We start from the raw sequence: 26,370 nt of genomic DNA, 5'->3' as shown, positions 1-26,370 counted from the left end.
CTTCTGTCCGTTTCTGGTTAAATAATTTGGGCTTCTAAGACAACACAGTCTAAAGATACGGCCATTTATGTCACAGATTTTGACATTCGGAAACTGACTCATCAAAACCCATCTCTATACATACTTATGTTTGCACGGAATCCTCCTCGCACTTGTCAGTTCATCTTTTCTTTTTAGTACTACATAGCTCGAGCTTGTGGCGTATGGTCAACTTTTCCTAGCAGGAATTTCCAAAAGTCTCGTCTGCACTGTCGAAGTTACATATACTGACGACAGTCCTGTTCTTGACAAAGAACGATAATAATAAAAACCGAAAGTTAAAATATTAATAATAATAATGTTGTTGTTGTGGTCTTCAGTCCTGAGACTGGTTTGATGCAGCTCTCCACGCTACTCTATCCTGTGCAAGCTTCTTCATCTTCCAATACCTACTGCAACCTACATCCTTCTGAATCTGCTTAGTGTATTGATCTCTTGGTCTCCCTCTACGATTTTTACCCTCCACGCTGCCCTCCAATACCAAACTGGTGATCCCTTGATGCCTCAGAACATGTCCTACCAACCGATCCCTTTTTCTAGTCAAGTTGTGCCACAAACTTCTCTTCTCCCCAATCTTATTCAATACTTCCTCATTAATAATAATAATAATAATGATGTTGAATAACCTGTTCAAGTAACCAAACAATAATCTTGTCAAAATATCAATCTCTACTGCCTAGAAGGAACAATAGGAAAACGAAACTTGCAGGAGAACGATGAACCTGTCTACAGAGCAATATGAATAACTCTGTTAAAATAATATGCTTAATGGCGCTCAGGTATCTTCACTGTCGATTTCTTCAAGAATTTTTGAGAAGTTTGTTGTACTGCCTCAGGAAACTGATGTCCAGGGGCTGGTCTTGAACTGCTATAAATATGATGATGAGCGAAGCTAGACTGATGAACTGCTGAAATGTGCGCAAATGACATCTAAATCTTACAGGAGCAGTGTAGATGCACATCGCTGAAGCAAATGATGAATGGAAAAGTTCAGAGATGACTTTTACGCTGCAGTGGCTGATGGTGGTGGTGATGAACTTGTGATGTTCGAAGATGGTAATGTGAGAGCGTGGTGTAACAGGTGTCCTCAGTGATCCCCTGAACGCAGCTGGGTGCCACGGCTTGGTGCGTAGCCCGGTCCCCGGCAGCAGCAGACGGACTCACCGTGCTGGCAGCGGTCGCCACGGAAACCCCTGGGACAGCGGCAGAAGCCTGGGCTGTGGCAGAGTCCCCCGTGCAGGCACGCCGGCCGGCAGACGGGCTGCTCGCAGCGCCGGCCCGTGTATCCCGGCGAGCACTTGCACGGACGCCGGCCGCCGCCGCGGCACCGCCCACCGTTCAAGCAGCCGCACGCTGTTCTGCCGTGACCGTCTGCGGGATGGAGACAGTATGTAATACCACACTTTTCTCACCCTCTAGCGACTACGCTACACCCAGCAAATGGTTCAAATTACTCTGAGCACTATGGGACTTAACATCTCGGGTCATCAGTCCCCTAGAACCTAGAACTACTTAAACCAAACTAATCTAAGGACATCATACACATCCACGTCCGAGGCAGGATTCGAATCTGCGACCGTAGAGGTAGCGCCTATATTGTAGCGCCTAGAACCGCACGGCCACTCCGGCCGGCACACCCAGCAATCCAACATTGTAAAGGAGTAGTAATTATACACTGAAGATCCAAAGAAACTGGTACACTTGCCTAATATCGTGTAGAGTCCCCGCGAGCAAGCTGAAGTGCCTCAACACGACGTGGCATGGACTGGAGTAATGTCTGTAGTAGCTCTGGATTGAACTGACTCAATGAATCCTTTAGGGCTGTTCATAAATCCGGAAGGGTACGACAGGGTGGAGAGATCCCTTCTAAATAGCAAGTAGCAAAGCATCCCAGATATGCCAAATAATGTTCATGTCTGGGGGGGGCTTGGTGGACAGCGGAAGTGTTTCAACTCAAAAGGATGTTTTTGGAGCCACTCTGTAACAATTCTGGACTTGTGGGTGTCGCACGGTCCTGTTGGAATTGCCCAAGTCCACCGGACCGCACAATGGACATTAATGGATGCATGAGATTAGACAGAATGCATAAATACGTGTCACCTGTCGAAGTCCTATCTCAAATTATCAGGGGTCCATGTCACTCCAACTGTACACGCCCCACACTATTACAGAGACCCCACCATCTTGAAGACCCCATTGCTGACATAGAGGGTCCATGGATGCATGAGGTTGTCTCCATACCCGTACATGTACATCCACTCGATACAACCTGAAACGAGACTCGTCCGACCAGGCAACATGTTTCCACTCATCAACAACCCAGTTTCGGAGCTGACGGGCCCAGGCGAGGCGTAAAGCTTTGTGTCACGCAGTCATCAATGGTACACGAGTTGGCTTTCGGTTCCGAAAGGCCAAATCGAATGGTTCGCACGCTGCCACTTGTTGATGGCCAAGCACTGAAACTTGCAGCAATCTAGGGAAGGGTTGCACTTCTGTCACGTTGAACGATTCTATTCAGTTGTCGTTTGTCCCGTTCTTGCAGCACCTTTTTCCATCCGTAGCGATGTCGCAGATGTGATGTCTCACAGGGTTCCTAACGTTCACGGTACACTCGTGAAACGGTCGTGCGGGAAAATCCCCACTTCATCGCTACCTGTAAGGTGCCGTGTCCCATCGCTCGTGCCCCGACCATAATACCATGTTCAAACTCACTTAAATCTTGATAACCTACCTTTGTAACAGCAGTAAACGATATAACAACTGCACCATACACTTGTTGACTTATATAGGCGTTGCCGACAGCAACGCCGTATTCTGCCTGTTGAAATATCTCTGTATTTGAATACGCAATGCTATACTAGCTTCTTTGATGCTTCAGTGTATATCACTGTTGTTCTTGTCGTTGCTGTTGTGGCTGTAGTGGTCTTCATTCCGAAGACTGATTTGATGCAGCTCTTCACGCTACTCTACCCTGTTCGAGCCTCTTCATCTCCCGAAAACTATTGCAACCCACATTCGTTTGAACCTGCTTACTGTCTTCATGTCTCTTGTCTTTACAATTCCTACTCCCCTCTTCCAGAACTTCACTTTAATACTAAATAACGATTTTTTGACGTCTCAGAAACTGTCCTATAAACCGATCTCTTATTTTGGTCATTGTGCCACAAATTTCTTTTCTGCCCAGTTCTGTTCATTACCACTGCATTAGTTAAGCGATCTGCCCATCTACTTTTCAACATTCTTCTGCAGCACTATACTTGAAAAGCCTCTGTTCTCTTCTCGTCTCAGCGGGTTATCGTCCATGTTTCACTTCTGTACAAGGCTACATTCCAGGCAAATGACTTCAGACAAAACTTCCCAACACTTAAATTTATATTCGATGTCAGCAAATTTCTGTTCTTCAGAAACGATTGTTTTGACATTGTTTTTCTTCATTTTATGTCCTCCCAACTTTGTCCATAATAATTTATTTTATTACCCAAGTAGCAAAATTCTTCTACTGTTTTGGTGTGGCATTTCCTAAGATAATTCCCTCAACATCACCTGGTTTAATGTGAATACATATCATTTCCCTCGTTAGAATTTGGTTGGTGTTCATCTTAAATCCTCCTTTCAAGAAACTCTCCATTTTGTTCAACTACTCTTCGAAGCCTTTGTTGCCTCAAACAGACAACGGTTCTATAAACAGCAAAGCTTTTATTTCTTCCCGTGACTTTTAATTCCCGTTCCAAATTCGTCCCCACTGATTCACCACAGGATAACCAATGTAAAGATTGAATAAAATCGGAAAGAGGTTGTCAGAGGCTACAGTTCTGCCTCAATTACTTCTAATGCCCTTCGACTCTTACACCTGCCATTAGGTTTCTGTACAAGATGTACGTAACCTTAGCTCCCTTTCTCTTACTGCTGCTTCCTTTAGAAAGTTATAAAGACTGTTTTTCAGTATATTGTCCCATCTCCAAATCTACAAATGCTATAAACTTAGAGTTGCCTTTCCTTAACCTATCTTCTAAGATAACCCGTAGGCTTAGTATTGCCTTGCATTTTCCAGTACTTCTCCAGAACCCAAACTGATTTTCCCCAAAGTCAGCCTCTATCAGTTTTTCCATTGTTATGTAAATAACTCGTGTCACATTATTCAACCGTGACTTATCAAACTGATAGTTCGGTACTGTTCACAACTGTCAACCCCCGTTTTCTTTGGAATCGGAAATACTGCATTCTTCTTCAAGTGTGAGAGTATTTAGCCCGTCTCATATATCTTGCACACCAGGTGGAATTGTTCAATCATGGTTGTCACTCCCACAGATATCAGCAGATGTGAATGTCGTCTACTCGAGCGCCCTTGTTTCGGGTTATGCCTTTTAGTGTTCAGTCGAATTCTTTTCCCAGTCCGTTTTCATCCACTTATTATTTCATTTCTGATTTTTATTGTATTACACCTCTACACATTTCTTCCACCTCCTGCATTCACTTAGTTGCTCAGTAATGATTTTTCATCTGAGCTCTCGATGTTCATACTGTTGCTTCTCTCCAAATTCTCTTTAGGAGGTATCTATCTTTTCCTTAGTTATACACTCTTCTACAAAATTACATTTGCTCTCTAGCTAGTTCTTCCTAGTCATTCTGCACTTCTTGTCAGTTTCACATTTTAGACGTTTGCATTTCGTTTCACCTGCTTCATTTGCAACATTTTATATTTTTCTCCTTTCATCGGTTAAATTTAACATCTCAAGTGATATCTTGGGATTTCTACTAGGCCTTGTCCTTTTACCTATTTGTTTCTCTGTTGTCTTCACTATTTCATCTCTTAAAGCAACCCTTTTCTACTGTATTCCTTTCCTCTGTTCCAGCTAATCTTTACCTAATGCACTATTTCAAACTCTCTACAGTCTCTGGTTCTTTTGCAGATTCTTCAGATTTAATCTTTATCTTCATAACAAATAAGTTATGGTCAGAGTCCACATATCCCAATGGAAATGCTTTACAATTTACAATCTTGTTCTGAAATGTCTGACGTACCATTACAAAATTAGTCTGAAACCTTCTGGTCTCAGGTCTCTTCCAAGTAGACAATATTCTTTTACGATTCTTAAACCGTTATCGATCATTACATTATTCTCTGTGCAAAATTCTATCAGGTAGCTTCCTCTTTCATTCATTCCCCACAGCTTACATTCTCAATCTACTCTTCTTTTTCTTCCTCTTCCTACTACAGAGTTTCAACCACCTGTGGTAATTAAGTTTTCCCCTCCACAATCTCATTTGCCTCCCATACCTCCTCTCAATCTCCTCATCGTCTATGGAGCTAGAGTTGGGTGGGTGTTCATGTCTGTCTTGGCTACGATAACGCGTTCGGTATGATCCTCATAGTAGCTTACTCGCATTCCTATTTTCTTTTCCATTGTTTGACCTACTCTTTCATTACCTTATTAGATTTTGTATATATAACCCCCCACTCATCTAACCAAAAATACTGTTCATCCTGCCACAGAAGTTCACTAATCCTCATTACGTCTCATCTCATTATATCCATTTTCCAGGCTACCTAAACTATTAAAGGATCTAATACTCCACACTCCAATCGGTAGAATGTCAGTTTTGTTTACTGATGGCAACATCCTCCTGAGTAATCCAAACAAGGAGATACAGATGGGGATATACTGTATTTTACCTCTGGAATGTTTTACCCAAGAGAATGCCCTCATCGCTTCACTACACAGTAAAGCTGCGTGTCCCCAGAAAAATAAGCTCTGTAGTTTCCTCTTGCTTTCAGCCGTTCACAGTGCTACCACAGCAAGTCTATGTTGGATGGTGGTACAAGGCAAATTTTCATTCATCATTTGACGTAAAGTAGGCTTTTTTGGGAAGCTGTGGAAGGTTCAGGGCTAGCTGGCACCAGATGTCAACCGGATGCCAATAGCATCCCGTGGCCTGTTCAGTTGCTGCTAGGCAACCTCCATTCTAAATGTCAATAATGCTGATGAGGCAACAATTTGACTCGGCGTCGCTGACGAAGTAACGCTTTCAGAATAGCGTCGGTGGAAGCAGACAGCCAATCATGGGGTTGGAGAGAGTCACGTGAGGGCCAGGTGCCAAGTGGGGAGCGCGGTGGAGCAAAGAGTTCTGATTTTATTGTCAGCCGGACCCCAAGATGTTAAAGCGTGTGTGAATTTCTGAGGGACCAAACTGCCTAGGTCATGGGTCACTGGACTTACGCACTACTTAAACTAACTTACGCTAAGAGCAACACACACACCCATGTCCGAGGGACAACTCCAACCTCCGGTGTGAGCGGCCGCGCAATCCGTGACATTTCGCCTCTAACTGTACGGCCACTCCGCGCGGCAGAGGCGGACCCGATCTGACGTTTCTTTCCTGCCCTCTTGGTCACCATGTCTGTTCAGCCTGTAGATGGATTCACTAGGCCGGTGAATATATTAGTCATGCAATAGAGCTTGTTGTTCCAATTATCCCCTCTAGATGCCCACTGAGTCCTAACCGCCTCCCTACTTTACATGCTAACTTTCTCTTGGAAATCTAAATTTCTCAATTTTTACCGGATATTGTAATTGAATCTTTATTTCAGCGACGTATTCAGGTGATACTGTCATAGGATCGATATCTTTTGCTTTCGTAGTCTGCCATAAGAGTTCGCATCTTCAGTGCTTGTCTGGAATGCATATGATCAAGATGTGGTTTTTTGGCTAAATTTACGGGTGGCTTGCTCGTCAGCATTCTTCCATCAATTCATGACATTACGTTGAGACACCTATTCGTATTCAGTATTGAATTAAGCTAATTTTTCTTCATAAAATGAATACTTATTCAAGTAGTTAAATCTGTCTCCTTTTCTGATTTCTGATTTAACGTATTTTTGCAATTTTCTTTCATTATTATTTCTTCCATGCACGTGCTCATCAGGTTGTGGTAGGGTGTATTGTAGCTTTCTGTAATAGATTGCTGTCTTTATTTGATTCATAAAGGATACCAGCGTGTGTAGACACTTTATGTATTTTATCAGTTTTACAAATTTTTCCGGTTTTCGTACCTGTTCATTGTTATTTTCATCTATACTTACTCTGCAGTAGTTTCAATGAATATAATGGTGGCGCGATAGATTGTTACCTGCCGAATCTATTTTTGTAGATGTAACTCAGAGATTGGTTCCACATTTAATCGTTGTTCTTATGAATCCACAAGCTTCCTACCCTGCCTCACTTGACTCTAGGTTCTATTAGAAATAAGAGGGAGTATATTCCCAGTAATTTTGTTGATGGTTAATCTAGTTACTAGTGCAGGTAGTCGTTCTTTTGTACAGTACTTGTTGCCTTATGTCAATCATATATTGATATGTGAAGTCTTAAGCAAACCATAGGTCTTTACTCTGTATGCCACTTTCCATCCTGATCTACTCGGATGCTAGTAATGTATGAAGTATTTAAATAGAAAGTGTTATGTTTCCGTTGCCTGAATTAACTTTAAATGTTGGTGAAGATCGATTTACGGCTAAAGATTTTGAGTTTTTCCCAGGATATGTTACGGAGCTCAGAAATAACGTTAAGTACGTTCAGTTAAAGGAGAACACGCAAACGTCATGTGTCAGCAATCTACAGAGCTCAGGATGAATTAAATGCTAGAAGCAATAGCAGACAGGTGTCTTTCACCATGTTCCAAGCTATTACGGTCAGTAGCTCACACGAAGATTACATCTTCATTCATCCAGATTGTTCCATCGCAACTGTTCCATGCGGCATCTGTGAGTCATGCTGCTCAACCTGAGCAGGGTGTTACTCGAGAATGGAACGTGTTCAGTCCTACGGTAAGAGTTAACAGAGATGTACTGACAAATGTGGAACCATTCCAATGCGCAAGCAGTACCACCGTACCCATGCAGGAACCGTGCCACGTTTACAACTCCAAGTCTGATGCACATATTTGAATGTAGTTATGGACCCCCGTGTTATGCAGATGGGACACTCAGAAGGAAAGTGAAGTACACAGATTTACACAGTTTTGTGCGTAGTATGAAGAATAAGTCATAGAAACCTAGTGATTTGTGAAGAGGTTTTCCTGTATAAAAGCAAAACAGCAAATTTGTACATTGTAACGATTGTGAGCAAATATTACAATTAAAAGCGATTGAGAATAAAATGAGAAAAAAATTCAAAGGTATCTTAGTCAACTGAAAAATAAAGTTGTAAGTAACGCGAGCTACACTAAGGGGAAAAATTGGAACACGAAATTATAATTAACGTAGAGTAGTAACATATAGGGAATATATTTGTCTAGGTAACATATTTAAGTGATAACATTGCAAGATCAAATGTTGATGTAAGCGCCAGAGAATCCATTGCAAGTGTTAAATGCTAGTGCGCTAATAACCGGTGTAATAGGAAAATGCTGAATGCAAACTTTCAAACGTACACACACTATGTTGTACAGCTGCTGAACGTCACTTTGTGGGATGGAGCTCCAGGTGTATTGCACTTGGTCTGTCACTAAAGGATACCCGCGTGTGTAGACATTTTATGTATTTTATCAGTTTTACAAGTTTTTCCGGTTTTCGTACCTGTTCATTGTTATTTTCATCTATACTTACTCTGCAGTAGTTTCAATGAATATAATGGTGGCGCGATAGATTGTTACCTGCCGAATCCATTTTTGTAGATGTAACTCAGAGATTGGTTCCACATTTAATCGTTGTTCTTATGAATCCACAAGCTTCCTACCCTGCCTCACTTGACCCTAGGTTCTATTAGAAATAAGAGGGAATATATTCCCAGTAATGGATGACACTGCAGTTGCCTTTCGATGACATTCTATATGTGCTCCATTGGAGACATTTGGTGATGAGCAAGCCATGGCTACATATTGATACTCGTAGAGCATATTGGGTTGTGGATGAGTGCTATCCTGATGGAATACACCCCCTGCCATGCTGTTGATGAATGGCAGCACAACAGGTCGAATCACCAGATTGACATACAAATTTACAGTCACGGTGCATGGGACAACCACGAAAGCGGTCCTGCTGTCATACGAAATCGCACCCCAGACCATAACTCCAGGTCGTTGCAGGCCCTCACCTAGTCTCCTAAGCAACACACGGCCATCACAGGCACTGAAGGAGAAAACGCAGCTTTCCTTGAAAAAAACGGATTTGTAACTGTTCGTTGTTTCACTTTGGTGTCAACTTCTGCTCAATTTGCTGCTGCAGATACAGTACGATGCGTCAGGGTCGTACGCCGGGTACGATGGTCTTCCCTTTCGGTACTGCCACGTGGTCGTCCGGAGACTGGTCAACTTGCAACTGTACTTTCTAGTGACCTCCAATGTCAGCAATCGTGTACAGTGGCTACATTCCTGCCAAGTCTTTCTGCAGTATCGCAGAAGGAACATCCAGCTTCTCGTATCTGTATTACATGACCTCGTTTAAAGTTAGTGAGATGTTGATGATTGCGCCTCTGTCGCCATAAAGGCATTCTTTACTAATATCATCTCGCTACGTCCAATCTCGAAGGTAACTAACGCTCTTGACCGTTACAGTGTGTATCTAAAGCAAACCTTGATTCATCCTCATAGTGGCGCTACTGCCACCACTCTTATCCGAGCAGCGACAAATTTGAATGGACATCATCTTTCAGATGTAGAAACACGGTTGTCAGCTTACACTACTGGCCATTAAAATTGCTACACCACGAAGATGACGTACTACAGTCGCGAAATTTAACCGACAGGAAGAAGATGCTGCGATATGCAAGTGATTAGCATTTCAGAGAATTCACACAAGGTTGGCGCCGGTGGTGACACCTACAACGTGCTGACATGAGGAAAGTTTCCAACCGATTTCTCATACACAAACAGTTGAATGGCGTTGCCTGGTGAAACGTTGTTGTGATGCCTCGTGTAAGGAGCAGAAATGCGTACCATCACGTTTCCGACTTTGATAAAGGTCGGATTGTAGCCTATCGCGATTGTGGTTTATCACATCGCGACATTGATGCTCGCGTTGGTCGAGATCCAATGACTGTTAGCAGAATATAGAATCGGTAGTTTCAGGAGGGTAATACGGAACACCGTGCTGGATCCCAACGGCCTCGTATCACTGCGATGTTGTACTCAACGACGAACCTGGGTGCACGAATGGCAAAACGTCATTTTTTCGGATGAATCCAGGATCTGTTTACAGCATTATGATGATCGCATCCGTGTTTGGCGACATCGCGGTGAACGCACATTGGAAGCGTGTATTCGTCATCGCCATACTGGCGTATCACCCGGGGTGATGGTATGCGGTGCCATTGATTACACGTCTCGGTCACCTCTTGTTCGCATTGACGGCACTTTGAACAGTGGACGTTACATTTCAAATGTGTTACGACCCGTGGCTCTACCCGTCATTCGATCCCTGCGAAACCCTACATTTCAGCAGGATAATGCACCACCGCATGTTGCAGGTCCTGTACGGGCCTTTATGGATACAGGAAATGTTCGACTGCTGCCCTGGCCAGGACATTCTCCAGATCTCTCACCGTCTGGTCAATGGTGGCCGAGCAACTGGCTCGTCACACTACACCAGTAACTACTCTTGTTGAACTGTGGTATCGTGTTGAAGCTGCATGAGCAGCTGTACCTGTACACGTCATCCAAGCTCTGTTTAACTCAATGCCCAGGCGTATCAAGGCCGTTATTACGGCCAGAAGTGGTTGTTCTGGGTACTGATTTCTCAGGATCTATGCACCCAAATGGCGTGAAAATGTAATCCCATGTCAGTTCTAGTATAATATATTTGTCCAATGAATACCCGTTTATCATCTGCATTTCTTCTTTGTGTAGCAATTTTAATGGCCAGTAGTGTACATTTACGTCGTACAATTCAATCTTGGTGTTTCTATCTTTTCTCCGTCAGTGTATTTTGATACGTTCGGTGCACTTCGTGACCTCCTTGGGAACTATCAAATGATCATTAGTTTTTTGGAAGTAATTGGCTGAATGGAACTGCAAGATACTAATATATAATTCGTCGTTAAAAGCAGCCCATCGCTGCTCAAGAGCTCCTCAGTTATCCATCATGTTGTCGCACAATCTGCTGGCATTTAACCTTAGCATAACATCTTGCAAATTTGTCGCTGATAGTAGGTTATCGTCGCATCTTTTACGTTGGCTACGAAGTTGGGGAGAAATAGAGCCCATCCCTTCTCTATGGTTCATTTAGTGGTTGAAGCAAAAGAACTGCTTCCTTCTTCCCTCTATCTACACAGGAGAGTGAGCACCAGTGATTTTAAGAAAGCAAGATATTTCTGCTGTTAACGTCATACAGGACTGAGCTATGTTTGGACTGACCCCGGTGCTCCTTGGAGGTGGCGTGCTGCTGCTGCTGGCGCTGCCTGGGTCGCGGCGGTGGCGGCGGCGGCGCGGGGCACGGCTGGCGGCTGCAGGCGCGGGTCTCCGTGCGCTCCCCACCCGCCTCCACGCACAGCTCCAGCCGCTTGCCGTCGTCCACGCAGCGCGAGAAGCGCGACTGCGAGCCCGTGCCGCAAGAGGCGCTGCACTCGCTCCACTCGGACCACTCCACCTCTGTGGGCCAACCGTTCGCAGAGAAAACTAAAACACGTGCCATTGTTAGTGACAACGTTGCGAGCATTAACTGCGTAATCTTAGTGGGGAAATTGTTCTGACGGTAACGCCAGAAACGCCAAGAAGTAATGGACAGTCCCGACTGTTTTTTAAACAGTGATGTTGAGCAGTGGCGTAGCTGAGTTACGGCAATCTAGGCACTTCCCCTGGAAATCAGTTCCGTCGGGGTGCAGTTGTGTGACGAGTAGAAAATGTGAGGAAGCAACAACGAATATGAAGAACAGGTAGGACGAAGAAGAAGGTGGAAGAAAGAGCTGAAGAAGAAGAAGAAGAAGAAGAAGAAAGAAAAAGTAGAGGAACACTAATATGGGAAGAGGGCGGTGGTTTAGAGTCCGTTGAGCAATAGTTTTATATGACCCGCATTTTCTTGGTGCTCAGATATTTGTTTCCTGACTTCGGCTACTAGATACCAAGTTGAGCCACCTCAACGCAGGTGTAATAAGTTTTTTTCCTTTTTTGTTTTGTTTGTTAGTTCTCTATGAAATAGGGATGGAAAAACTGATTGGTTAAAAGAGATATCGATATTTTAGTTCTGAACAACTGGTACTTTTAGGTATTTGCTTTCTCTTGTTTGTAACAGGTGTTTTTTTCCATTTGTTACTTACAAGCAGGTAAACCATAGCAACCTTTCTAATGTTTATTTTTTTATTTTTAAGTAAACCGTATTTAAAAAACGATTAATATTTATTCGTGAAATTTGCTTTGAAATGTAGCGTTTTATGGGAAATGGGAAAAGCCATCAGTGCTGTTTCAATAACAATGCCGACAGAACTGAGCAACAATCACATGGCATAAGAACTGGTACAGCTCTACTGAGACAATAATGTACCAATTACGATGTGGCGTGGACTATTAGACGGTACGCATGTACATGAATCTGTGTTATATTAAAGTGGCACCAATGCTAGTCTGGATATATTAGTGAAGTGATGGAGCAATAAACTACAACGTTGCATTTGCTTTAAAAGACAAGGAATTGGTCTGTTATTTCTATGAAATAATAAAAGAGAAAGAAAGTTGCAGTAACAGTAATAAATTAAAAACGCAACTAAAGTTTATTTATACTTTACAATAAAAATTTGTTCTATGGTCGTGCTGATCGCAATAAATTGCCTAAGGGACAATGAAGATTAAACAAAAAATGGTGAGATGGGCGAGGGTGGTAAAGGGGGAGGGGTGCGCCGTCGAATTTGCCCTGGGTCTGCGTACAGCCATTGGAAAGGACATACTAACATGAAAAACAGAGTTCTTCAAGGTCAGATTTCATCCTTTCGCACTGGATCTTCCAATGCTCAAATAGTGATGAAACTCAAGTTTACAATATGGTTTTTGAGCAGATTTTCAAAAGTTAAAGTCGCTGTGAGAATACTGGTGATTTTTTGTAGTATTGATCAACATCCACTTCGAGAAACCAGCGAGCGGTGGATGGACTAAGGCTTCTTTTATTCAAATTAATATTTAGAACTGAGTAGAGTGAGTGAAAATTTTTCTATTTTTGTTCGATTTCTATGTTTAACACGGGAAATAATAAGCATAGAAAACAGAAAATCGGTTACTTCAGAAAGGAAAAAAAGAACCAATACAATCGTAAACCGGCTGTTTCAGCGATAATCGCCAGTGAGAAACGATTCGCGATACAGTTTCAGTCACTGCGACTTTGTGTTGTGAGTTCTCCTATGCTTTGTATTGTATCATACAAAAACAAACATTAATATTTGTTCTATAGTCGTGCTGATCGCAATGAATTGCCTAAGGGATAGTGATGATTTAACAAACAAGGGTGAGATGGGCGAGGGTGGTAACAGAGGGGGATGGAGGTGGGCAGTCGAATTTGTCCTTGGTAGCAATTATCACTGAGGTTCAAAAAAAGTGTGTCAATTCCTAAGGGACCAAACTGCTTAGGTCATCGGTCCCTAGACTTACACACTACTTAAACTACCTTAAAGTAACTTATGCTAAGAACAACACACGTACATCCATGCCAGAGGGAGAACTCGAAACTCCAGCGGGAGGGGCGGCGCAGATCGTGACATGACGTCCTAAACCACGCGGCCACTACGCGAGGCGGCACTGAGGTCAACACATAAAATACAACTGAGGTTCTCCAAATCAAACAGTCTTGGAACGCACATAATTTGTTGAATTTTAAAATTTATTCTTCAGGTGACTAGTATCGATCGTGGTACGATGATCATCGGACTGTTAGAGTTCCATGATGATGGCTGGAGAGACTGGAGAGGATCAGTCCGCTATGTAGCAACGATAAACATAAGCAATTTTTTTTTATTTTAAAAAGTTGTGTCCTGATTTTTGATCTGTGCTATCCAGGAATAATGTTTCAAAAGATACATTAAATACAAATAATCAACTGTGCGGTAATCTACTCCTAACAATTACAGATGCATAAAATTTTATTTTGTGACGATAATATCCTCGGCATAAACTCTTAATACAATCCACAATAACTTGTACAATAGTCAATACCACTTTCGTATATAGGCCCCAAAATACAACATAAATCCTTTCGATTTCAAACAACATCTGCCTCACGCAGACGGTTCTTGGCTCGTGGTCTCGCGAGCACGGGGTCCCGAGTTCGACTCCCGGCGGGGTCAGGGATTTTTTCTGCCTCGAGATGACTGGGTGTTGTTGTGTCGTCTTCATCGTCATCATTCATCCCCATTACGGTCGGAGGAAGGCAACGGCAAACCACCTCCACTAGGACCTTGCCTAGTAAGGCGCGCGGGTCTCCCGCGTCGCTCCCCTACGCTCTGTGAAGAAGCATGGGACTCATCATCATCATCATAATATGTGACGCATCGGTTCTTTGCTGAATGTCTTCCCAACTGTTGAATAATGCACATTCCCTGTAAGAGTAAAAATAGTTCTAAAACAGTACTCATGTAGGCCTATGAGGAGATCAGATCAGACAATTCTTGTCAATAATAAAACATTACTGCACAGAAAAGGCGCACTTTGGCTGCAGTCTTCCCGCTTTAGTATTTAAATAAGTTATGGACTGATTGCGCGTATGATTAACGTAACAGTTAGGGTCTACGAAACTGAATCAATATGTACACTGCGCAACACAATTAAAAGGTCACTTTTTCAAATTCCCATAACTGCCTCCCAGTACGACGCATTAGTTTGAAACTTGGACCAAAGATGCCTATAACCTTTCTCCGTAGTATACTTATATGGATATGGAGTCTGTTCTTTGGAACTTGTCCGAAACAACAGACATCATTGATGATCTGCAGCCATCTACAACGAAATTAGTATTATATATTCACACATGCAGCTGCTGACGGGCGTTGATAAATATCAACGGGGACAGGTGGAAATATGTACCCTGACCGAGACTCGAACCCGGGATCTCCTGCTTAGATGGCAGACGCTCTATCCATCTGTGCCACCGAGGGCACAGAGGATGGTGCGACTGCAGGGACTATCTCGCGCATGCCTCCCGCAAGACGCACATTCTCACCTTATATGTCCACACACTACATTCGTAGTGTCCCTACCCAACACACTCATAACTCGCGAAAGACATTCTTACCAAGTCCCTTAAGAGAGGGGGAGGAGGAGGAGATTAGTGTTTAACGTCCCGTCGACAATGAGGTCATTAGAGACGGAGCGCAAGCTCGGGTGAGGGAAGGATGGGGAAGGAAATCGGCCGTGCCCTTTCATAGGAAACATCCCGGCATTTGCCTGAAGCGATTTAGGGAAATCACGGAAAACCTAAATCAGGATGGCCGGAGACGGGATTGAACCGTCGTCCTCCCGAATGCGAGTCCAGTGTGCTAACCACTGCGCCACCTCGCTCGGTAAGTCCCTTAAGAGATCGGGTAATATGTGTGCATCCACACAGAAGAGGAAGGTCATGGCCGGTATTGCCAGAACTATATATTTATATGGATATGATGTCTGTTCTCCATGTCCGAAAGAACACTATCCTCAGTGCCCTCGGTGGCTCAGATGTATAGAGCGTCTGCCATGTAAGCAGGAGATCCCGGGTTCGAGTCCCGGTCGGGGCACACATTTTCACCTGTCCCCGTTGATATATATCAACGCCCGTCAATAGCTGAAAGTATTAATATATAATTCTATTTCCTCCGCAGTGGTACAAAACCGTGGCGCCCAGCCATGTCATCCTCGGAGTCGGCCACGCCCCATACATCAGTGGTGTCGACACTAGAGAAAAAAAGACCAAATCTCAAAAGTTAATATGACATACAAGGAGGTTAACGATATCGCATAGGCATTAAGTTTCACCTCAGTTCTGCCCAATGCCACCATGAACGTGCCACACGATTTAAAGGCCAGCATGCCCCTTCTTACCCACATTTCATACCTTCTCTTGTCGCCTCTGCGATGGAGGCCAAACCCACGACTGCTAGCACTGAAATCACGCGATTTTCTTATGGGTGGCTCAGGAAAATATTTCAGACACACCACCACTCAGTAGTGACACTAAAAGACCTCAGGGAATGGAATAAAGGCCGTCAACGGATCCACGCCTTTCCCTGTGGCGTTGATTCGCACACAAATCGCGGTCAAAACTGACAGCACGCGACGCAGCGAGCAACAGGACGAAGCTCTTAAAAGCTTTCACATTTCTGACACCCCAGGATATTGGAACCCTTCTCTAAGAACATCGTGGGGCTGCAACCCCATTGAAGGTGATCTCACCGCTTTGGAGTGTAACGCGACCGCAGATTTTTCTCACGTGTACTACATCGGAACTCTAGGGACCGTTCAAAACGATACGAAGAACACTATCCTAAGCAGCGAAGGGTATTTACGCTTCTTCAACCCTCATGTGTTGCGCACCCCTTTCGTCACCATGGAAGGGGGGAGTGGAAGTCATCGACACATTCACATATTCGTAAACAAAACTGCAAAGGGTCCTTCTAAAACTGCCCCCCCCCCCCAACCTAACCCCCACCCTTACTCCCCAGTTTTTCAACACCCTCGGTGCCTCTTGCACGTACCTTGGGCAATTTAAAGATATCTATGTACAAACACAGCCACTTACACCTCATCTCTGGGAGCCTGTGTGACCGGCTGCCAATTTGACACATCTCAGCTGAGTGGCTCTACGTTACTGAACTAGCGCCTAGTGGACGCGCGCAAAATCTGAGGCCTGTCGAAAGGGATGCCTGTCACACCAGTGCCTAGGAATCAGTGAATTATTCTCCCTATACAGAGAAATTCTTAAAGTATCCGACAAAGGTAAGTTGTTTCTACCGAGGTTGTTGCTGATATGAGAGGCCTTGGAGGGACTCTTTGCCGTTTTATCCTGACATGTATCAAAATCTCATATCCCTCCCCCCTCTTCGTCAAACCTCCGTGATCACGCCACGGGAGGGCGCGAAACAGGAGAGCTGAAGAAGCCCAAACACCTCTGCTGCTTCCGATTACGTGCAAATTTCGTCGAATGGTTTTCAACAGTCCACAGAGATTCCACTACGAACACAAGGCCTGCCCGGTTGGCCGTGCGGTCTAACGCACTGCTTTCCGGGCGGGAAGGAGCGCCGGTACCCGGCACGAATCCGCCCGGCAGAATTGCGTCAAGGTCCGGTGAGCCGGCCAGTCTGTGGATGGTTTTTAGGCGGTTTTCCATCTGCCTCGGCGAATGTGGGCTAGTTCCCCTTATTCCGCCTCAGTTACACTATGTCGGCGATTGCTGCGCAAACAAGTTCTCCACGTACGCGTACACAACCATTACTCTCCCATGCAAACATAGGGGTTACACTCATCTGGTGTGAGACGTTCCCTGAGGGGTCCACCGGGGTTCGAACCGCACAATAACCCTGGGTTCGGTGTGGGGCGGCGGAGGGGTGAAGTGGACTGCGATAGTCGTCGTGGGGTTGCGGACCACTGCGGCTGCGGCGGGGACGGAGCCTCTCCGTCGTTTATTGGTCCCCGGTTAACATAACATAACGTACACAAGAGCAAAGATTGCGGTAGTGCTACGCTCCAAAGAGGCGTGGTCACGTTCAGTGGCGCTGCAAGCTCAGGATATCCTTAAAGAAGGATTGAATAGTCGGTGATTTGTCAACAGTGTGTCGTTCTGTTGCTCATCGCTCTAGGAAGTGCTGTTTTGGACCGCGAAAATTTGTGGAAAATAACGCTACAGAGTAAGATGCAGTTTGACGCTTTTCCTGTTATCCCCTGAGGGATTTTTTTGTAGATTCTGAGTAGCGGTGTGTCAGAAATGTTTTCCTGTGCCACCCATAAGTAAACAGCGTGATTTCAATGCTGGGCGTCGCAGTTCAGACCTCTCTCTCAGAGGTGCCAACAGAAGGGTGAAACGTCCGTTCAAATGGTTCAAATAGCTCTGAGCACTATGGGACTTAACTGCTGAGGTCATCAGTCCCCTAGAACTTAGAACTACTTAAACCTAACTAACCTAAGGACATCACACACATCCATGCTCGAGGCAGGATTCAAACCTGCGACCGTAGCGGTCGCGCGGTTCTAGACTGAAGCGCCTAGAAACGTCTGTAAGTTGGTAAATAATCATTAAAGAGACAGCCCGGATTGTTTAATTAACTGAGAACTTTTAAAATTGTAGCGCGTCAGCAATAGTGAATAATTTAATGATTATAAAGAATCCGCCTCGATTGTTTAATTAAATATTGCATTTAATGATGGTTCAGTGAATCTATCTCGCAAACAGTTAATAATGATTCAATGAATGTGTTTCGCAGACATTTAATGATGATTGAGTGACTCTATTTCGCAACGGATAACAAAGGGCAGGACGCAACCAACCAAAGAACCTACTTACCGAGATCGTCTGCACCACTATCAGACACAATGTATTCCATTATGGGACGTTTACTTTCATTACTTCCTGATTTAATATTACTACGAGTGCTCATTGCAGGATTACGTGTACTGGGTACGAGACACGGGGTGGAATTATTGTTGTATACACGTAAGATAGTCACTGAAATATCACTTTCATTGGGCTACTCTCAATTCCGCACACATCAACTTTCATTCAGTTACATGAGCGTGATGTTCACTCCCTCTGATCTAAATGGTCTTTTAATTCAGTGATATGGATGCGATGGGGCGATATGACAGATTGCTCTTGGGGTAACATAATCATGCCACACATGGACTAAGTAACGACAACTATTTTAAGATAATGTATTGAAAACGAATTTCGGGGACCCCCTCCGATTTTGTTGGGGGGAACAACATAGCGCACTAGGATATGATCTGATATTCGAGGGTCGTGTGGTGTGCAAGCAGAAACAAGTAAGCACAGTCAACATGATGGTGGCCGTTTCTCATAACAGCACAGTTGACAGCTTGAAGACAGAGAGTAACAAATAAATTTAAAAAAAAACCGCGAAGAATTCGTTAAATATTTGACACTATTCACGCGCCTAATTATACTCTGAAAATACAATAATGAAACGGTTACTCTTTGTCACACGGTTACGACCACATGGGTAAAGGTTGCACATAGGGAGCAACCCATGCTACCAACAAAAATCTAACAATTTCTGGAAATTAATAAAATAATTAATAGCTCTCTGAGAAATCAACTGAAAAACTATTGTGGATGCTGATGGCACCGTAGGTTTAATAACTTAAAACTAGATTAAAAAGCTCTCCACGCTTAAATGGCTCTGAGCACTATGGGACTTAACATCTATGGACATCAGTCCCCTAGAACTTAGAACTAATTAAACCTAACTAACCTAAGGACAGCACACAACACCCAGCCATCACGAGGCAGAGAAAATCCTCTCCACGCTTAAGCTAGAATCGTGAATTCTAACTACCCGGTATACTCGGAAAACAATTCAAAAATGTGATCGCAATGTAAGACTGTGAAAATGCTGGAAAACAAGGAATTAGTGAAATTTCCTGGCAGATTAAAACTGTGTGCCCGACCGAGACTCGAACTCGGGACCTTTGCCTTTCGCGGGCAAGTGCTCCATCACTTGCCCGCGAAAGGCAAAGGTCCGGAGTTCGAGTCTCGGCCGGGCACACAGTTTTAATCAGCGCACACTCCGCTGCAGAGTGAAAATTTCATTCTGGAAACATCCCCCAGGCTGTGGCTAAGCCATGTCTCCGCAGTATCCTTTCTTTCAGGAGTGCTCGTTCTGCAAGGTTCGCAGGAGAGCTTCTGTAAAGTTTGGAAGGTAGGAGACGAGATACTGGCAGAAGTAAAGCTGTGAGGGGCGGGCGTGAGTCGTGCTTCGGTAGCTCAGTTGGTAGAGCACTTGCCCGCGAAAGGCAAAGGTCCCGAGTTCGAGTCTCGGTCGGGCACACAGTTTTAATCTTCCAGGATGTTTCATATCAGCGCACACTCCACTGCAGAGTGAAAATTTCATTCTGGGAACGAATTAGTGACCTAATCTATGATATACCTCATCCTATTGTTAAATTAGCGAACTGATTGAAGGAGACCAGCACAGGTTCCTTCCATACTCCCAGCCATCCGAAAAGTATGGCGGAGCGTCCTTAACGGTCACTCTACTCATCCCCGAAGGTTAGGATAGGACTTGCGTCCATTACCCGTATACCTTTCTACTAGTGGTGCATCTTTTGGCACCAAACCATACGAAACCTGCATCTTTGCATTACATCTGTCCTATTCATAGAATCTCGCAGAAAACATTCATTCTGACAGTTCAACATAAGAGGAATGGGAATAAAATATGCATTAATAGATGATAAAATAAACACAGTGGGGTCTACCTCTCCAGAAGAGCTTCTCGGTACCAGAGCAAATAGTTACGAAGACCAATTTGTCATTACTGACAAAAGGAATTCTGGGTACCTTGAGATAACGTAATTGGACGGAACAACTAGCTACGTCTCAGTAAAATATCGATTCATCTACATCTACATCTACATCTACATATACATCTACATCTACATCTATACTCCGCAAGCCACCTGACGGTGTGTGGTGGAGGGTACTTTGAGTACCTCTGTCGGTTCTCCCTTCTATTCCAGTCTCGTATTGTTCGTGGAAAGAAAGATTGTCGGTATGCCTCTGTAGGGGCTCTAATCTCTCTGATTTTATCCTCAAGGTCTTTTCGCGAGATATACATAGGAGAGAGCAATATATTGCTTGACTCATCGGTGAAAGTATGTTCCCGAAACTTCAACACAAGCCCGTACCGAGCAACTGAACGTCTCTCTTGCAGAGTCTTCCACTGGAGTTTATCTATCATCTCCGTAACGCTTTTGCGATTACTAAATGATCCTGTAACGAAGCACGCTGCTCTCCGTTGGATCTTCTCTATCTCTTCTATCAACCCTATCTAGTACGGAGCCCACACCGGTGAGCAGTATTCAAGCAGTGGGCGAACATGTGAACTGTAACCTGCTTACTTTGTTTTCGGATTGCATTTCCTTAGGACTCTGGCATCTGCTTTACCGACGTTAATTTTATATGGTCATTCCATTTTAAATCACTCCCAATGTCTCTCCCAGATAATTTATGGAATTAACGGCTTCCAGTTGCTGACATGCTATATTGTAGCTAAGTGGTAGAGGATCTTTCTTTCTGTGTATTTGCAGCACATTACACTTGTCTACATTGAGATTCAACTGCCATTCCCTGCACCATGCGTCAATTCGCTGCAGATCCTCCTGCATTTCAGTATAATTTTCCACTGTTAGAACCTCTCGATATACTACAGCATCATCCGCAAAAAGCCTCACTGAACTTCCGATGCTATCCACTAGGTCATTTATGTATATTGTGAATGAGTGTCGAGTCTTAGTGTGACACTTCTCTACGGAACCGGCGCCCACAGGTGGCGCTGCGGTGCCACAGTATTAGAATATAGGCGTGTGCAGGGGGTTAGAGGAAGTCTGCAGAGTGAGTCGCAGGTGCAGAGTACGCAATTGCGAATCGGAATCCCAAAAATAGGTGTGAACCTCAGTAATTGTTCATTCACATTAGTTTAGTATGAAATGATGTGACATATAATATTTTACAATGACCGGATTGTGTTAGAAAAGCAGTGGCTAACTCGAGTGGAGTTGTGGAATCGTGTGAATGCTAAAGTATTGTGTACGAACATAAGATATCGTAGGGACGATCTCTATGAACTTAAAATACAATAAAGATTCATTGTCTGGTACAAAGTAACTCCAGTGGAACAGTGGAATCGTGTGAATGTTGATGTACTGTGTATAAACTTAAGATACGGTGGGGATGTTTTCTGTGAACTGAGAGTGCAATAAATATTCACGCTCTAGTGCAAACTGGTTCAGTTTTCAAGAAACCTTTAACACAATTTTCTACTTGTTACTGCCTTGGTCATGTAAAGTAGTAAGACTTTGATGGGGCATGTCTCAGTGCATGTTCAGCAACCTTACTACCGTGATAAATGTACCTTGGAAGTGAATCTAACCTCAAAAGCTGTGGCGATGAAGGGTCCCACACCAAATCACTATCACAGCAGATTTAAGAAACCAGTATTCGGGAATCAACGTTAACCTAAAACCGTAAAGGGGCTTTACAGGTTGCTTCTGCATCTTCGGATGCAACCACTACGAAGAAACCGTTACAACGCACTCATTGAACAGAGCAGAAGTGTTTTATTCTTAGGATGTGATTGCTATAAGGAAAACGAACGTTACAAATTGATTACTGCACTCAAAAACACGTAACTAAAAAGTGTGCGGATGCAACAAGTACGAAGAATGAAGAAATAAGAGGCTAGATGAACACACACTGAAAAAGGAGGTGTGATATCGCAGCGTGCGGCAGACACCGGTAGCGGAAAACGACAGATCTGTGGATCGCAAGTGCTGTAGTAGAGGAATTAGAATTGCTACGGTAGGTGAGTATATGAAATGTTGCAGTAGGCGATAGAAATGCCTGAGTTGCGTACAACGAAACTTCGTATAGTGAGGCCTTTAAGTTGCGTCTGTTGCGTAATAGATCGGACTTGTGTATATGAGGATAAAGTAGCAAAATGGAATTACTAATACCGAGAGGTGACATCAAGTAAGTGAACTTTTCAAATTGGGAATTTCCGAATATGCAATTTAAACAATAAATTTCCGATAGCAAATAGCACGATGGACGCAAGTGCCGGAAACGTGGCAACACCGCAAACAATAAGGTGAGAGAAAGTAGGGGAAAGACAAGACGCAGTTATGCAGAACAGACAAAGACGGGCTTAGCAAATAAGTTCAATTTGATAAATAGACTGGCGAAAAAAATTAGCACACCCCTTTACAGGTTTACAGTTCACTCAGGTTTTATTGTTGCAAAAGTGCATATGAGGACATTAAATAATTACATTTACAGATCAACAGCACAAGCGGTTCTGAGGTACCAGATATGGACCTATGCTGAAACACCCATATTAGTACGTGATGTAGTCTCCACAGGCTGCAATGCCAATGGCGAATACTCTCTTAGGATACGTAATGCTACGAATGCTAGACCTTTTCACGTAGTTCCGTAAGAGTTGTAGGTTGATGAGTTGCACGAGTCGTCCCATCATTCACCACACGTGCTGGATTGGACGCAGGTACAGAGGTCTTCCTGGCCAGGGAAGTGCTGCACATCTTGCAGAGCACATTGAGTTTCATAAGCAGTGTGTGGGCGAGCATTACCCTGTTGGAATAACACGTCACCCACCTATTAACAAAATAGCAAAAGAACAGATCCAACATCATGCTGCATGTATTGAGTGATGGTTAGTGTCTGTCCCCTCCAGAAACACCAGAGGTGAATTACAGCTGCAATTTATCGCACACCAGACCTTAAAGCCTGGGGTGAAGGCTGTGTGTCTTGGACGAATGCACTCTACGTGAATGCGCTCACTACGTCTGCGTCATACGCGCAAACAGTCATGTGCTTTCATTGCTGAAGACCGCGACGCGCCATTCCATCTTCCAAGTGATCATCTGACGCCACCCGTCGAGCTACGCACGTCGATGCTGTGGCGTGACTAGATTTGAGGCGTGCGTGCCTATAGTCCCATTGCTAAGAACCGGTTCACAACTATTCTTGTCGACACGTCTGGGTTCACAAGCCCTCTTACCCGTGCTGTGATGGCTGCACAATCTGCCACTGCTGTCATAACAGTACGACTAGCCTGACGGGTGCGTACGCGGAGTGAACGTCTACTGGTGTTAGAATGGTAATGTCGTCGCTGATACCAGCACCGCTGCACAACTGATACAGCAAACTTGTATGGCAGTTCTCTTTAAGGGCCATCCCGCCACTCGGAAGACCACAATTTGACCTTTCGAAACTCGCTCAGTTGGCCGTAGGAAGCAGGAGTGCGTCTCCTCGGCATAGATGCGTGCTTGCTTCACACGTTTGCACAACAGTGAGCCTTCTTTCCGGCCGTGAGCTTTCCCTATAAAAAAATAGACATACATGGTGCTCTGGTAGGTGTACCACTACTCTAAGTGTTGGCGAATGACGTTAATACCATTATCAGTACATTTAATATACCCCAGGTGTCATATGCTGTCATCGGATCAAAATCGACGTCATCTTTCTAGGTGTACTAATCTCTTTCCCGACAGCGTATGAGTGCAAAAATGGTTCAAATGGCTCTGAGCACTATGGGACTTAACTGCTGTGGTCATCAGTCCCCTAGAACTTAGAACTACTTAAACCTAACTAACCTAAGGACATCACACACATCCATGCCGAGGCAGGATTCGAACCTGCGACCGTAGCGGTCTCGCGGTTCCAGACTGTAGCGCCTAGAACCGCACGGCCACTCCGGCCGGCTATGAGTGCACCAAATGTATTTTCAGAGAGGATTAAGGAGCAAGAGATATAATTAGAAAAATTTTCCGGTAGACAAGAAATTGATGCAAAAGAAATGAAGTCATCAAAGAACAGGCCAGAAACCAACAAGAAAAAGTTTAAGTGTTGAAAGATGAGAGGAAAATTAAAGGACTAAGAGTGAAGATGAAATTTGGAATTCGAACAAATGTCACGAAATATCAAAGACTGAGTTCTGAGGAAACGTTCAAAACGTGGAAATTAGAAGAGGAAAGAAAATACACTCCTAGAAATTGAAATAAGAACACCGTGAATTCATTGTCCCAGGAAGGGGAAGCTTTATTGACACATTCCTGGGGTCAGATACATCACATGATCACACCGACAGAACCACAGGCACATAGACACAAGCAACAGAGCATGCACAATGTCGGCACTAGTACAGTGTATATCCACCTTTCGCAGCAATGCAGGCTGCTATTCTCCCATGGAGACGATCGTAGAGATGCTGGATGTAGTCCTGTGGAACGGCTTGCCATGCCATTTCCACCTGGCGCCTCAGTTGGACCAGCGTTCGTGCTGGACGTGCAGACCGCGTGAGACGACGCTTCATCCAGTCCCAAACATGCTCAATGGGGGACAGATCCGGAGATCTTGCTGGCCAGGGTAGTTGACTTACACCTTCTAGAGCACGTTGGGTGGCACGGGATACATGCAGACGTGCATTGTCCTGTTGGAACAGCAAGTTCCCTTGCCGGTCTAGGAATGGTAGAACGATGGGTTCGATGACGGTTTGGATGTACCGTGCACTATTCAGTGTCCCCTCGACGATCACCAGTGGTGTACGGCCAGTGTAGGAGATCGCTCCCCACACCATGATGCCGGGTGTTGGCCCTGTGTGCCTCGGTCGTATGCAGTCCTGATTGTGGCGCTCACCTGCACGGCGCCAAACACGCATACGACCATCATTGGCACCAAGGCAGAAGCGACTCTCATCGCTGAAGACGACACGTCTCCATTCGTCCCTCCATTCACGCCTGTCGCGACACCACTGGAGGCGGGCTGCACGATGTTGGGGCGTGAGCGGAAGACGGCCTAACGGTGTGCGGGACCGTAGCCCAGCTTCATGGAGACGGTTGCGAATGGTCCTCGCCGATACCCCAGGAGCAACAGTGTCCCTAATTTGCTGGGAAGTGGCGGTGCGGTCCCCTACGGCACTGCGTAGGATCCTACGGTCTTGGCGTGCATCCGTGCGTCGCTGCGGTCCGGTCCCAGGTCGACGGGCACGTGCACGTTCCGCCGACCACTGGCGACAACATCGATGTACTGTGGAGACCTCACGCCCCACGTGTTGAGCAATTCGGCGGTACGTCCACCCGGCCTCCCGCATGCCCACTATACGCCCTCGCTCAAAGTCCGTCAACTGCACATACGGTTCACGTCCACGCTGTCGCGGCATGCTACCAGTGTTAAAGACTGCGATGGAGCTCCGTATGCCACGGCAAACTGGCTGACACTGACGGCGGCGGTGCACAAATGCTGCGCAGCTAGCGCCATTCGACGGCCAACACCGCGGTTCCTGGTGTGTCCGCTGTGCCGTGCGTGTGATCATTGCTTGTACAGCCCTCTCGCAGTGTCCGGAGCAAGTATGGTGGGTCTGACACACCGGTGTCAATGTGTTCTTTTTTCCATTTCCAGGAGTGTACTTACAAGAATAACAGAAAAGTAACAATGAAATAATTTCACAGTCATAAATACAAGCCGCCTGAAAAGATATTGCAGAGAAAGGTAACACAGAAATAATGATGCAGTTAACTATTGAAATGCTAGATGACGTATCCTTACGTGTAATACAAGCAGAACAAAACACGGACATCGTCAGCCAAGTTGTACAGGAAGAGGAAGAGACAGCGGAAAAACGTGTGAAAAAATATAGTAGA

General features: G+C 44.7%; 2 protein-coding genes across 2 annotated transcripts in view; both read right to left on the bottom strand.

Annotated features, from left to right (window-relative positions):
• The window catches only part of LOC126260679 (delta-like protein 1), a 124,414-nt gene extending 117,978 nt beyond the window's left edge, over positions 1 to 6,436 (bottom strand). Inside the window, exons 1-2 of the mRNA XM_049958013.1 lie at positions 6,373 to 6,436; positions 1,204 to 1,410 (exon numbers count right to left, since the gene is read on the bottom strand). Coding sequence (XP_049813970.1) covers positions 1,204 to 1,410; positions 6,373 to 6,436 — 271 coding nt within the window. The remainder of the gene's footprint in view (positions 1 to 1,203; positions 1,411 to 6,372) is intronic.
• A 4,806-nt stretch (positions 6,437 to 11,242) lies between these two features.
• LOC126260678 (papilin) overlaps positions 11,243 to 26,370 on the bottom strand; it is a 267,188-nt gene continuing 252,060 nt past the window's right edge. Inside the window, exons 9-10 of the mRNA XM_049958012.1 lie at positions 11,506 to 11,619; positions 11,243 to 11,295 (exon numbers count right to left, since the gene is read on the bottom strand). Of these exons, the coding sequence (XP_049813969.1) occupies positions 11,243 to 11,295; positions 11,506 to 11,619 (167 nt within the window). The remainder of the gene's footprint in view (positions 11,296 to 11,505; positions 11,620 to 26,370) is intronic.

Source organism: Schistocerca nitens, chromosome 5 (genome assembly GCF_023898315.1).
Source record: "Schistocerca nitens isolate TAMUIC-IGC-003100 chromosome 5, iqSchNite1.1, whole genome shotgun sequence".
Lineage (NCBI taxonomy): Eukaryota > Metazoa > Arthropoda > Insecta > Orthoptera > Acrididae > Schistocerca > Schistocerca nitens.
This window is presented reverse-complemented; position numbering and strand designations above follow the sequence as displayed.